The 14,937-nt window shown below is 40.5% G+C and overlaps 2 protein-coding genes across 6 annotated transcripts in view; both read left to right on the plus strand.

Annotated features, from left to right (window-relative positions):
• Positions 1-2,856, plus strand: part of LOC115132621 (disks large-associated protein 4-like) — a 31,810-nt gene extending 28,954 nt beyond the window's left edge. The window contains exon 11 of the mRNA XM_065020775.1: positions 92-2,856. Coding sequence (XP_064876847.1) covers positions 92-310 — 219 coding nt within the window. The 3' untranslated portion in view covers positions 311-2,856. The remainder of the gene's footprint in view (positions 1-91) is intronic.
• A 1,256-nt stretch (positions 2,857-4,112) lies between these two features.
• LOC115132281 (6-phosphofructo-2-kinase/fructose-2,6-bisphosphatase 2-like) overlaps positions 4,113-14,937 on the plus strand; it is a 33,214-nt gene continuing 22,389 nt past the window's right edge. For 2 of the 5 annotated variants that reach the window (XM_029664753.2, XM_029664754.2), the window contains exons 1-8: positions 4,113-4,244; positions 5,909-6,226; positions 7,678-7,803; positions 8,753-8,849; positions 9,385-9,448; positions 9,590-9,664; positions 9,774-9,830; positions 9,949-10,073. In XM_029664753.2, coding sequence (XP_029520613.1) covers positions 6,130-6,226; positions 7,678-7,803; positions 8,753-8,849; positions 9,385-9,448; positions 9,590-9,664; positions 9,774-9,830; positions 9,949-10,073 — 641 coding nt within the window. In that variant the 5' untranslated portion in view covers positions 4,113-4,244; positions 5,909-6,129. The remainder of the gene's footprint in view (positions 4,245-5,908; positions 6,227-7,677; positions 7,804-8,752; positions 8,850-9,384; positions 9,449-9,589; positions 9,665-9,773; positions 9,831-9,948; positions 10,074-14,937) is intronic. The other 3 variants (XM_029664751.2, XM_029664749.2, XM_029664752.2) reach the window with 3 other exon arrangements.

Below are 14,937 nucleotides of genomic sequence, written 5' to 3' on the forward strand. Positions count from 1 at the left end.
ATTCTTAATGGGTTTGAGTCCAAAATTCCAATGTCTCTTCATCCTAATCTCTTTCTGTCTCTTCATCCTAATATCTCTGTCTCATCCTCAGGTGGAGAGGAAGGTTGTTCCCCCCTCTGTGCCAAAGAAGACGTCCAAGCTGACCTCTGGGAAGGACCGGAGCGTGGACTCTGTGGTGGACAAGCAGCGGCAGGAGGCCAGAAAACGCCTGATGGCGGCCAAACGCGCGGCGTCGGTACGACAGAACTCTGCCACGGAAAGCTCAGACAGCATTGAGATTTACGTCCCCGAGGCCCAGACACGCCTCTGAGAACAGACCGCCACCGGCACTCTGCTCCCCCATGAAGGAACAGCCTCTCTCACCCACATATACACACACATACACATACACACTGCTCCCCATGAAGGAACAGCCTCACACATGCACTAGACACACCTGGGGTACAGAGCCTGGTCCCCTAATGGCAGCACAGCATACAATCAGAGTAGAACCCAGGAGAGCACAGGCATGCTAAAAAATACAGAACAATGCAAAACCACTTCCTTCCTGGCTGCCATGGAGATGGAAACCTCAACAGACATTTAATACTATTGTTATTACTATTAATATTATTATTATTATTATCTCCTCCTGAAATGCATCAAGACTGTCTTAAATGTGCATCTTGGATAAAAGGACATCCTTATTCCTTGTCAGCTGAAGAATCTTGGTATCCCAGAAGTTTACTCTCTTCCCATCCCCTCACTTCTTCTGAGTCTGCGAGCTGGGCTGGGCTAGTCCAGGCAGCCTCTATCGTTTACCACACACACTCAGGATACACACAGGTGTACTCATTCACTGTCCACACAGTCTTCCTATTTTCTCTTTGTATTAGGCTGCCACTCCATTGGTTGTGGACGATAAGCTTTACTCTGTATGGAATCTATAGGAGATGGTGTTATCGTGTACTAAGGAAGACCGTAGCATTCTATCTATCTATCTATCTCAAACTGGTTACCATAATAGTTTTGTAAATGTTCTTTACCAGATTGTTTGTTAGACAAGGTCCAGTGTTCAGTACTAAGGTAGTTTTTCTATAGACCAAGTACATGTACTGTCGTGATGATGTTCGCACATGATGCAATCATTCTCTCTCTCATAAACACGCAATATGCTGTCTGTCGGTGTCTGTGCAGACTGTTTTACATCTTCTATGCCCTGTTGAGGGAAGAAGAGGGATTACCAGGCCCAGTTGATGTGCGCTAAGGTAGGAATGTAACATGCATTGAAAAATAACTTGATAACTGCACCTGTTATGCCACTTGTTTACCTGGTTACTTTACCCATATTTGTTGCAGGGGACCATGAGGTATTGTGCACCACTTAATTACAACATTCCCTGTTTCCTACTCAACCTCCAGTACATTTGAATCATAAAGTGGAATCAACTATAAGCTCTCCTTTTTTCCTGATTACCAAGACTGGTTTATTTTCAGCGGCATATGCCAGAGCTCTGACAGTGGTGTTGGGAGAACTCGTATAAGCAATAAGTAAAATGGCAAGTTTGAACTAGCAATGTAAAAATGATTCCGATGCCCAGGCAAAAAGCAACAACCCCTAGCCCCTAAACTTTCAGTGTTCTCAGATCTGAAGTGATAGGTGAAAGTCAAACAATATGTGATGAGTCTACCTTGTCTTACAATGTCCCATGAGGAGCTTCAACTATTCTTCTTCCTCCTGTCTAATGCTTAGGCTATGAGCTGTTTTCTCCAGGTGAGCCCTCAGTCACTTAACAAGCCAACAGACGAACGAACCAAGCAGCGCTTTGGTCGTCATACACCATTAATAACCACTACTTCATTGGTCAAAGCCTTAATACCAACTGTCAAATTAATAATGATCCAAAAGAATGACAACATAGCATACATTATAAACTAAGAAATGCATTTGCTATGTATCACTTATCTGTGCATTGAAAAGGTCTAAGAACCTAAATATTTCAGACTATGCTCAAGCTGAATTAATGTACTCTTATTATGGTGTCTGGCTGGCAGTTTGACCTCTTATTCCTGTGTACAGATAGAGGCACATTGTGGAGATCATTTTTAAAAACATTTTGTATGAGACATTTTCTGTGACTGGTTTGAATTGACCATGCAGTCAGCCAAAACACACTAGACTGTTTTGACCTGTGCCACAGGTTATATTGGTATTTTTCTGGATTTGGAAAGAATTGATGGTGCTGTATAGGATTGTACTGAGATGGTGTGGAGTTTGAATGCCTTCCTAGAGAAACATGTCAGCATCACTGAAAAAGAGGTGTATTCACACTATCACGCTACAGCATACATGTGTATATGAGCTTTCAGCTTTTACATTTCTTTTTCTCATGATTCGCCATGTTCCACTCATTCGCTGAATTCCAAATCAACCCTCTAGCCTAGGCACTCCTGTTAGATCTGAAATGATTGGATAAGTATGGAGAAAATCCACCCACTCTGTCAGAAGCAAAGAACCTGATCAGAAGGCAAAGTGCTGCGATTACGTTTTTGCGCAAAGCTATGTGAGGGATTGATTTGGAATTTTGATAAAGATCTGCAATTTCAGGATCTCAATGCAACTTGTCCCCTTGAAGAGCTGGCTCTCCTCCTAAATGGCTAACACCTGTGCCACAACAAGGCTGCCCTCAAAGTGCTTGTGTGATCCACAGTCAGTTTTGTATTTTTATCTCATAATGTAAAATATGGCAATTAGTAGAACTGGGAAAGCAGCTGATGCAGGGGCACCAGTATGTTAATTATTGTTTATTTGTAATACATCATACGGACGTGTACATTTCATTGTCCAAAGAAATCATTAAACATCCCTTTGTTACATCTCCTTGTCACCAACATTATTCTACTCATTGCTATATGTAATATTAGCTGAGATGTTAATATTACAGATAAAATCGCTGTCTTCAATGATATTTAGCTGTATGTTAGCTCATGTTTTAAGGTTATATCTCTTTTGAATGGCCTTCCTCATAGCTTAGAACAAGAGTCCTGCAAAGATCCTACTGAGATCATAGCACCAATCACAATTTGTTGTCTGTCTGGGGATGGAGACTAGTCTGTATTCAGTCTCATATCATTTAGGGTTGGTGAATCGGTCTCAGATTTCATGTTCTCCTCTTCAACCATAGTCAGAAGTGTTAGACTGGTCTCTGCATGACACTGGCATAGCATAGAATCTAGATCTGAACCTAGATTAGAACATAATTTCCTTCAGAATCAGGAGCCTGGAAGAATGGAACCTTCAGGAGAAAATGGCCTGATCAGGGATATTCAGGCAGTTTGTATACAGTGTGTTTTGTGTTATAAAGGGCTATAATGGGCATATGAAGGGGCAACCCCTGATGTCATATACCCTGTTGAGACAGTGACTTTGGACAATACAAAACACTTCAGCCATCTGGCTTGGATTTTTTTGAACTAATGGTCTGGATTGTATCAATAATGTCAAAAACATTTTGCCATGCATCACTTTTGGGGTAATGATGGGACACTAAATAAATTACCTGATGAACTTTTCTATGGTAGTAGAAAATCTCACTTACCTGACTGTAGATATACCTCCTTAGACTTGTCACATGGGATTACACCATCCCCATTGGCCAACTCCTCTTTGAGAGATGCAAATAGTGAAACATGCATAAACAAATTAGACAGAGGGCCATTAACCTCTTAAACTACCGGTCATTATTTTACAAATCAAGCACATATTCTACTAATACGGGGTTGTTCATATGTTATGGTATACTAGTTATTTTGAAAGAATAAAGAATTGTAATTACCAGTAAAATGTCCTATTCGTTTTCAGTGTGTGAATACAGTTGAGTAAGCAAAACAATGTACAGTAACTAAATGAATATCGAAACGTATCATAGCGCTCCCCCTACTGGCTTCAAGATGGTAGGCCTAACTGACCGTAGACAAACTAGAAAATGAAAGGCTATTTTATTTTATTTTTTAGATATACCAATAAAATGTGTGTGTGACATAAAACAGAGCGTTTCTCATTCCTAAATGGAGACCATAATATCATATTACTCGTGTGTGCATTGTCAGCGCGCATATTGATTCGTTTCCTGCAAACGCCGGGAGGAGCCAAACATTAAGAGGATGAGGAACACCTCGGCACGAACTGATTAAATACTGTACTGAATCAAAAGTGACTCACCAAAGAGAGCTACATTTGTGTGGACTCGTCTATCGTCATTTTGGTAAGTGCTGCTGAATACTATCTGCCTTGCGTAGGTGAATCGCTATGTTGTTGCAGTGAAAATAAAGCTAAGTCCTCAAGTTATTGTATAAAACAAGTCATAGCTATGGACATGTAAAAAAATAAACCAACCGGTCACTTTCTTCAGATGTAAAGTGGGATTCAACATGCTTAGCTAGCTAACATTAGCTACATAGCCTATATGTCTACTGTTACAGTGCTAAAGCTGACGTTAACTAGCTAGCTAAACTGCTTGTGAAATACACTACATGGTCAAAGGTATGTGGACACCTGCTTGTCGAACATCTCTTTTTTTTTTATCATGCTGCTGTAACATCCTCTACTCTTCTGGGAAGGCTTTCTACTAGATGTTGGAACATTGTTGCAGGGACTTGCTTTCATTCAGCAACAAGAGCATTAGTGTGGTCGGGCACTGATGTTGGGCGATTAGGCCTGGCTCGCAGTCGGTGTTCCAACTCATCCCGAAGGTGTTCGATTGGGTTGAGGTCAGGGCTCTGTGCAGGCCAGTCAAGTTCTTCCACACCGATCTCAACAAACTATTTCTGTATGGACCTCGCTTTGTGCACAGGGCATTGTTATGCTGAAACGGGAAAGGGCCTTCCCCAAGCTGTAGCCACAAAGTTGGAAGCACAGAATTGTCTAAAATGTAATTGTATGCTGTAGTGTTAAGATTTCCCTTCACCGGAGCTAAGGGGCCTAGCCTGAACCATGAAAAACAGCCCCAGACCATTATTCCTCCACCAAACTTTACAGTTGGCACTGTGCATTGGGGTAAGTAGGGTTTGCATCCGCCAAACCCAGATTCTGTCTGACTGACAGAGAACGTGTTTCCACTGCTCCAGAGTCCAATGACGGCGAGCTTTACACCACTCCAGCCAACAGCCAGCATTGCGCATGGTGGTCTTAGGCTTGTGTGTGGCTGCTCGGCAATGGAAACCCATTTCATGAAGCTCCCTGCGAACAGTTATTGTGTTGACTTTGCTTCCAGAGGCAATTAATGTTGTTATATTAATTCTGCACTCGGCAGTCCTGTTGTGTGAGCTTGTGTGGCCTACCACTTCACGGCTGAGCCGTTGTTGCTCTTAGACGTTTTTCAACTTCACAATAACAGCACTTACAGTTGACCGGGGAAGCTCTAGCAGGGCAGAAATTTGATGAACTGACTTGATGGGAATGTGTCATCCTATGACGCTGCCATGTTGAAAGTCGATGAGCTTTTCAGTAAGGCCATTCTACTGCCAATGTTTGTATATGGAGTTTGCATGGAGGTGTGCTCAATTTCATACACCTGTCAGCAAGGGGTGTGGCTGAAATAGCCGAATCCACTAATTTGAAGGGGTGTCCACATACTTTTGACCATGTAGTGTATATCTACTCAGCTAGCTAGCTATGATTGAAAGTCAACAAATGAATGTGGGAAGATGAACTAAACAACTAGCTAGCTAGACGCTGATGCAGGGATTTCTCAAGTAATTTGATTTAGCCTAGAAGTTTGAGATGTTAAACGTTACTGATCTTTTACAAGCCTTGTCAGCCAAGTGTGGTCATCTCTGTACGTTACTGAAGCGTATTGTACTCTCCCAGTGTACCATTGTTTTAAAAAGTAAAACCTTCAACATCGACTATCTGTAAAATCCTCTGCAGAGAGATGATGATGATGACCTCACTCAGCTAGTGACCTGACCTCCCAGTCCCAGAGCGTCCTCAGCCAGGCAACCCAGCCGTGACAGAACCAGTCATTGGACAGCACAATAGTATAATATATATGCCATTTAGCAGACGCTTTTATCCAAAGCCACTCATCCGTGCATACATTTTACGTATGGGTGGTCCCACAGTGACCGTGTTCAATTTCTACTAGCATCATGGCTGCCAGCCAGCAGAAAGGCACTGCAGTGCTAGAAACCTCAACAGAGGGAAAGCGAACAGAGCTCAGGGCCAATGAAGTACAGAAGAAATGCTGTAAGTACTGTGTGTGTCTGGGTCTTCCAGTATCATGTTCTAGTCTGGTCCCTTTCCTGTGTTAACCCAATTAGGTTAAATGTTAACTCATTGCCAGATGCATCAATCTGATCTTTGGGTATTCATTGTAAGCTGTCTTCCTCTAAATGCACAACCATTCAGACCTTTTTTTTTGTCACGATATAATGCAATTGTGTTGATTAAGTGCATTGAATTGGTATTGGGCTGCTGTGCAAATTTTACATTTAGAAATGAACACGAAGTGCCCTTTTTTAGATAGTAATCAGTCCTATTATTTTGTCTCGCTGGCTTTCAAAAGGCGAGCAGATGCATGTGCGATCGTATGTCACTACCCTCCCTCCCCTGTGATGCAACGTGACACTAGGCATCTTTTGTCTCCCTACCTGCCTCTATAGCGTGTGAAAGGTGCTCGATAGATATATCTTAACTGCCAAAATAAAGGAAACACCAACAGTGTCTTAATAGTGTGTTGGGCCACCACGAGCCGTCAGCACAGCATCAAGGCGCATTGGCATAGATTCTGCAAGTGTCTGGAACTCTATTGGAGGGAGGCGACACCATTCTTCCATGAGAAATTCCATCATTTGGTTTATTTATGGTGGTGGAAAACGCTGTCGCAATAAGTGTTGAATTGGGTTGAGATCTGGTGACTGGGTCACACAAACACACACCTTTAACCCACTATGCTCCTTTGGGAACCCTCTTTCAAAGTCACTAATATCTCTTCTCTCCATGGTAGCCAAAATAATGGGCAAATGGGCATTTTTATACATGGCCCTAAGCATGTGTGGAAGCACCTGCTTTCAATACACTTTATCCCTCATTTACTCAAGTGTTTCCTTTATTTTGGCAATTACCTGTAGATTATATGTGATGTATTTTGTCACCAGTGAGTGTGTTTTGGCAATAACAAAATGTCATCCCCAGTTAAACAAGTCTGGCATTAACTTTCCAGTCCATTCTGCGCAATCTGGAGACTCATACTTCATACTCACACAAACATATTCACTGGCTGCTCGATAACATCTAGATTTTTAAACCGCCTTGCTGGTTCTAGAAATGTAACATGTGACTGTCATGCATGGCCTTGTTAAGCATGGCAAGGGTTTGTTTGCATTGGACTGAGGATGGGTGTTGGTGTGCTTTCTTGAATCTACAGTAACATACTAAAGAAGAGAGACAATAACCCTCATAACGCCAGGCTATATTTGTACTTTTCTGGGCAAGGATGTAACAGTGTCTGTGCACAGTCAGTTGCTAAGCAGCTACTAGTGATAACATCTGAATGGGGGGGACAGGAATAACTGAAAATGGATAAACTGTTTGACTTTCATTTTTAAAGATGGACTTATTGTTTATACCTTGGCCTACATTCTAATGGTATTTCAAAGTAAGTAGTTTGGTTGTGAATGATGTGTCTTTGTGAACAGCATGGGCCTCTTATATGACCAACTCCCCCACTGTGATTGTCATGATTGGTCTTCCTGCCAGAGGGAAAACCTACATGTCCAAGAAGCTAACCCGCTACCTCAACTGGATAGGAGTGCCAACCAAGGGTTAGTATAAAGGCATCACTGTATTTAAATTTTGTTCCAGAACCTTCCAACCGGAAGATATGCATTGAAGCGACACCTTCCTCATTCTTCATGTCACTATTCAATCCAATCATAATCCTCTATACCAGTGGTTTTCAACCGGTGTGCCGTGAGGAACTTTCCAGTTTCAAACACTCAGAAGTGTGACCTGTGGAATGAACATGGATTTTTGAATTGGGGGCACCAGTGTCACTCAAATAGTACATCTGTATCGTTCTTTCAAGGCCTGTACGCTCAGGCTGTTACAGGCTTATACATTTGTATAGTTTGAGGAGCGCGCATCATGAGCAAAGTCATTTGTATCATTTTTACTTCGCCTGTGAGAACCATTAGCACAGGCAAGTCGGACTAGGCTTAATTTTACCACAGCCTTTAGCATAGAAACAAACGGAGCCTAGCTTTATGTCCGTGGTTGCACCTTTAAAATGCAGAAAACAGCTTGTCTCTATCCCAAACCGTTTAAACCTAAAGACCTATTTAATGCTCTTAAAGGGATACACACAAATGAATCATGAGCAAGGAACTATGAAAATGCTTCAAAGAAACCCTAACCTATATTTTTTTATGGGAAATTGATCATTTACATTGTGCATCAGATGAGATGGAGGTCATGACCACTAAATACATTAATAGGGACATTTTAAGTGTGCCACAAGATTTTTGTTAAAAAATAAACAGTTTGGGAACCACTGCTCTATACGATGTGTAAAATAATTCCTTTGTGTAGACCACTAACAAAGGATTTATTTTGTGTAGAAATATTTATAGTGGAGGATGTCATTGAACTGCAATGCTGCAGAACCTGTTTGTCTTCCTTCCACTGTTCAGTAGAATGTCACGTGATTTACAAGAACATGTCGTGCCTTTCACCACCTGAGGCTTATGATGATGGTCCTGTATTGTGTTGCAGTGTTCAACCTGGGGGTCTACAGGCGAGAGGCTGTAAAAGCCTACAAATCCTATGACTTCTTCAGACATGACAACGAGGAGGCCATGGAAATCAGGAAGTGAGTGCTCCTCCTCCCCTCTGTGTTTTTGGACCTGTGACAGAAGAATTTGGTTGTTTTGATGAGTTAAACAGTATTGCAGTTTTTTTTCTAGAATATGGCCTCCATGTTTTCCACAGCCCCAGGCAGGTGTTTTCTGTATTTACAAAACCTGCGGAGGTTTACAAGGCCCCGACTATATATAAACAATTCATGTAATTAAGTTTTAAGTAGTGCGCATTGTTAGTCACCTGGCAGACTCATTTTCCTAGTCTCTCATTTTAGTATTTAGTGCTGGCTGCTAGACCAACTGTTATAAGCATTTATATGAACCCAATAATATATTATAATGGGGATTGTAATATGTTATGTATTTCTATGCTGTACATTTGAACAGATTGAACATAAATGTTACTAAGGCGTAATTGGGTCCTCTTACAATTCATTATAGCCACATAGTGCATAATATCTATTGGCTTTAAGTGAAGTGTTACAGATTTTTCATTTAAATTGCTATTGATGTGGATTACTGAAGTGGGTCACTGTGTTCCTGCAGGCGGTGTGCTCTGGTAGCTCTGCGGGATGTCAAAGCCTATCTGACTGAGGGGGGCCAGATCGCTGTGAGGATCTACTCTTTGCTCTTTCTGTTTTGAGTAATTGGAGATAAAATAGTGATATAAAACTGAAAGACAAGCTTAATTTTAGATATCAGTGACATGTGATTGATTTATATAACGTGTTTACTATCTTGTGTATTTCAGGTCTTTGATGCCACAAACACCACCCGAGAGAGGAGAGAATTAATCCTTAGTTTTGCAAAGGAACATGCTTACAAGGTCAGTTTCATGTCATGCATGTTACTAGGGTTGGGTATAGAAACTATTCTCAATTGTTATTGTCAATGGTTTGTTGAAGTGGGTCTTCATAGATTGGTCTCTTTTGCAGGTGTTTTTTGTGGAGTCATTGTGCGACGACCCTGATGTCATTGCTGCTAATGTTATGGTAAATTAACTTGAATGTTAAAAAAATATGAGTACTACTTCTCGTTAAAACATTCTCTAATAATCTTCAAGGTATTTCCACACTTTAAGTCTTGTGCACCACACTCTCTCCTCCCCAGGATGTGAAGGTATCCAGTCCAGACTACCCAGAGAGACACAGAGAGAGTGTGATGGAGGACTTCCTGAAGAGAATAGAATGTTATAAAGTTACGTACCAACCATTAGACCCAGATGAAAATGACAGGTAAGACATTCTGCTGAGTTCTCTCTTTTAAATGGTTAATTGATTAATTTTGTCAGTCATGCATTTTCATTCAAAAACATTTTTCAAGAGTTCCAGTTTGTCCAGTAGGTGGAGACGACACGCAAGATTGACAAAGGTTGTTTTTCTGTTATGGCCTGCTTGGTGGCTACATTGACTCATCATATCATTGGTCTGATTTCCAGTTCTGATCCTCCTGACAGAAACCGTTTCTTGTTCGTTGGTCATTATTGCTTTTCCACCATAGTATTTATTTTAGATCCCTTCTGAAACGATACACAAACAACCATACATTTTTACCATCCAAGCTTGACCAGACTTTTCAAGCTCCATAATTTTGTTCATTCTCACCTTCCTACTTGTCACAGAAATTTCATAATTTAAGAATTTGTAAGATTATTTTTTTGTATAAAATAGACAGGGACCAGTCTTATCAAAATTAGATAATAGTATTTATCCTCGGAGCTCCCTGCCATGGAACCAAAAACAACAGTTTATATACAAAATATGACGTCATAGGTTATAAAATGTCCTTCCTCCTATCAACCAGGGCAAAACAGGTTCAAAAGTGTATTCCAACCCCCTCGCTCGCTCACTCCAGACACACACTTATCAAGATCAACTTCTGGAACCTTCACCTTCATCCATCACTATTTAGAAGACAGTTCCAGATAATGGAAAACCCAGGAAAACACTTATCCAAACATCCCAGAGCTAAGTTGAGTCGGTTCAACCATAGATTAACGATCCTTTCTGCTTACTTAAAACCCACAATCCATTCCTTATGAATTAACATTATTAATCAGATATAATAAAACAGAGTATAAGTTTAATTAGTTATAGTTCTATTTCAAATGTAGATTTTGTTTAGTCATTATTCATAAAATTCCTAACACTACTTTTCCTCAATCACCTGCTAACATGCTATTAGAAGGGATCTTGTTGCCCCCGCAGATCCAGAAAATTCTAATTTCGAGACTATACGATGTTATTATAATTTCAATGTTTTATTTAACCAGGCAAGTAAATTAAGAACAGTCTTATTTACAATGATGCCTGGCAACAAGCAAAAGGCCTTCTGTGGGGACGGGGGCTGTGATAGAATAAAAACTGACAACAGAGCAAGTACAACAGCAGACAAACAGTGGGTGGATGTGGTGTGTGCGTGCATGACAAGTTAAACAACTCAGAGCAAATTAGTGACAACTAGAAACAATATGTTTCAACAATCTGTTCATCTATTTGTCATTTGAACTCTTCCTGGGACACCAGGCCCTGGAGTTTTAGGTTGGCTTGGAGGGGCCTAATGAAAGGTCCTTTTTTCCAGGCTCAGTTCACATTTTTGGGACTCTTAGCATAAAACAAGAAGATTGAGATCTGAGCTTGTATGTTTTCATTTCAAACAAGAAATAAGGGTAGATAAAATGGTAGTTTTCCTAAAATGGCATTATAAATAAGAATGTACCTGTGTTTGAGACTACGTGTTGCTAGTAATCAAATTGTATTGGTCACATACACGCGTTTAGCAGATGTTATTGTGGGTGTAGCGAAATGCTTGTCCACCCGACAGCACTGTAGAGATCACAATGGTGAGTTAGAAGGTTCTGATTAGTGACAAAACGAAGGGCTTCATGATAGTCGAGAGCCTTCAGTGTAGAGCTTGAGGCTTTCACATAAATTGTATCACCATAGTCCAATACAGAAATAAAAGTACAATGGATCAACTATTTTCTGGCGACAAAGGACTAGCAAGCTTTGTCTAATAAAACCCAATACACAGTTTTGAGTTTCCTGGCAAGGTTTTCTACATGGCTTGTGAAGCTAAACTTCTCAACCACCCAAACTCTCAGATATTTGTACGTTTTGACTTACTCTGGATAAGAGCGTCTGCTAAATGACTTAAATGTAAATGTAAATGTTGTAATTACATGGTTTTCAGAGTGTTTAGTATTGGAAAATACCATGCATTTTGTTTTAAAGGAATTCAAAACAAGCTTCAAATTTGACAGATTCTGTTGAATGATGTTAAAATGCAACTTCTCATCCAGGGCACAGTGAGCATATTTCAAAACGTTCAAAGTTGCTGTGATAGTGCTGTGGCCAGACCTGAAACCTAATTGCATACCACTCAAAATATTGTTTTCCATGACTTAGGCCTTACGTAAGGTTTCAACCACTTCCAAATTCATCAGTTGAAGTCAGAACTGTGATCAAAGATGCAGTTGTGAAATTTCCCCACCAAAAGATGGGAATCGCCAGTAACATGCAATGTAACATTGTAAATGATACACTAGGCATGAATTTCCATGTAATGTGCTACAAATTGGATTATAGTATCTTAACTGTATGATTCTCATTGTAGCTTATTGTTCCTTCATTATACTGGTGTCATGACATTGTTGATAGCTCACTTCCTGTCAAATACACCAATGGGTACTTTGGGTAAAGGAAATTGTGGCTTTGACTTGCAAACATTGTTGCGCAAATCTCTCTCAACCCACCAACATCTCTGCAATCCTCCTCCGTGCCATTGCCCTTCAGAATTCGTCTCTGTGTTCTAAAATAATTCTCAGCAAATAAACGCTCCCCACACCACATTATTTCACATTTTGGCATTTTTATTAGCCAACAAATTTGCAGCTCCTTATTTTCATGTACAGTAATGTACCAAGAATACAATGGTTGGATTTGCACTGAACAATTTCATGTCAGAAGAATAATGTAGAAAATCTGGTTTATGGTTAGCTTATACTGGTGTAATTTTAGATTGGAGAGCTCACAACTGGACATCAAAATAATGTTCATTTGTGAAAGCAAAACAAACACAGGTAAATTAGAGACAGATCCCCTTCACACCTTTGTATTGCAGAATTGTGATCTGTGATGAAAGAACTTCAACATTAGTTAATCTTAAATAATGTTTTTAAGATGACAAGTTTAAACACTTTACTTCAATGAATCAACATTGAATTCATCAAAATATAATTTCAAAATCTACAAACAATTAACCTGTTTGTAAATGTTAGACATTTTAGTAAGTAGGCAATTTATTATTAAAGCATCATTTCAGGTGAACAAAAAAAGTCCATACCAGAGGTGGCCAACCTTGATCCACTCCCTGATCTACTGGGTGAGCAGGCTTCTATTCCAGCCCAGCAATAACACACATTATCAACTCATTAGGTGTGATAACTTGAATCAGGTGTGTAACAGAAGCCTGCATACCTCCAGGAGAAGGATTGGCCTGCTACAGTTGTAATAAGTTTGTAGCCTACATTGTGTGTGACATTTTAGCTGTATTGTTGTGTACATCATTTGCTAACATAAACACATATGCAACCCATGGCATACAAGAATGTGCCAGCAGTCTCTTGGGACATTCACTGGGACCTCTTCATCTGCAGACAGGCTTTTGCAGCTCTCCATATCTGAGAACAGACATAACAAAGTAAGATCCCTGACTATCATCTCTGTCTGTCTTCATAATGTTCCTCTCTAGGGACTAAAACTGGAGAATATTTGCGTAATGTCATCCCACAACGTACCATATCTAACTAGTACACCTATTCTCTTCTGACAGCTGGAGCAGAACATCCTCTCACCCTCTTCCGTTATAACACTCTTCCAATGCATTTGGAGTGAGGTTTTTAATTTAAAATTAACCTTCATCAAGAACTTCATTTTAGCTTCTTAACTAGCTTGTCGTATGTACATTAAAAAAATGTATACGATTCTGTTTTATTAGCTAGCTAGTTACAGCAGGCTACTGTGTGTAGGCTAATGAGCTGCTTGTTAGCTAGCTAGGTATTACATAGATTTTTGAGTTGATCAGTTGGATGTCCACCAGTCTAGGTTCAGGTCATCCATAAGCAAAAATTCAGATTTGATGTGATAATAATTCTAAAAACAGTCCAGAGAGCCAGCAATAGCAGATGGCGGTAAAAAGATAACAATATTTAAGTATGCACTAGGATTAATATTCAAAGATAGATATTTTGGTGAATGAAGTCAGAATGGTAGCCGAAAACGTGTCTTTTATGTGTATATAGCAACACCACCACGATCAGACCGGAAAGCATAAATACATCTGGGTCTGCTGTTTTACCCAAATATTCACAAAATCATGTTCCTGAAGATAATGTCTTCCATTTATGAGCAGAAACCTCAGACAATTCTGACTTTTTAAATTCAGATGGGGTAGAAATGTCAGGTCCTGGGTTAAATTGCACATTTCCTTATACGCTGCTCAAAAAAATAAAGGGAACACTTAAGCAACACAATGTAACTCCAAGTCAAGCACACTTCTGTGAAATCAAACTGTCCACTTAGGAAGCAACACTGATTGACAATAGATTTCACATGCTGTTGTGCAAATGGAATAGACAACAGGTGGAAATGATAGGCATTTAGCAAGACACCCCCAATAAAGGAGTGGTTCTGCAGGTAGTGACCACAGACCACTTATCAGTTCCTATGCTTCCTGGCTGATGTTTTGGTCACTTTTGAATGCTGGCGGTGCTTTCACTCTAGTGGTAGCATGAGACGGAGTCTACAACCCACACAAGTGGCTCAGGTAGTGCAGCTCATCCAGGTTGGCACATCAATGCGAGCTGTGGCAAGAAGGTTTGCTGTGTCTGTCAGCGTAGTGTCCAGAGCATGGAGGCGCTACCAGGAGACAGGCCAGTACATCAGGAGACGCTGAGGAGGCCGTAGGCGGGCAACAACCCAGCAGCAGGACCGCTGCCTCCGCCTTTGTGCAAGGAGGAACAGAAGGAGCACTGCCAGAGCCCTGCAAAATGACCTCCAGCAGGCCACAAATGTGCATGTGTCTGCTCAAATGGTCAGA

The sequence above is a fragment of the Oncorhynchus nerka genome, linkage group LG7, assembly GCF_034236695.1.
Source record: "Oncorhynchus nerka isolate Pitt River linkage group LG7, Oner_Uvic_2.0, whole genome shotgun sequence".
Classification (NCBI taxonomy): Eukaryota; Metazoa; Chordata; class Actinopteri; order Salmoniformes; family Salmonidae; genus Oncorhynchus; species Oncorhynchus nerka.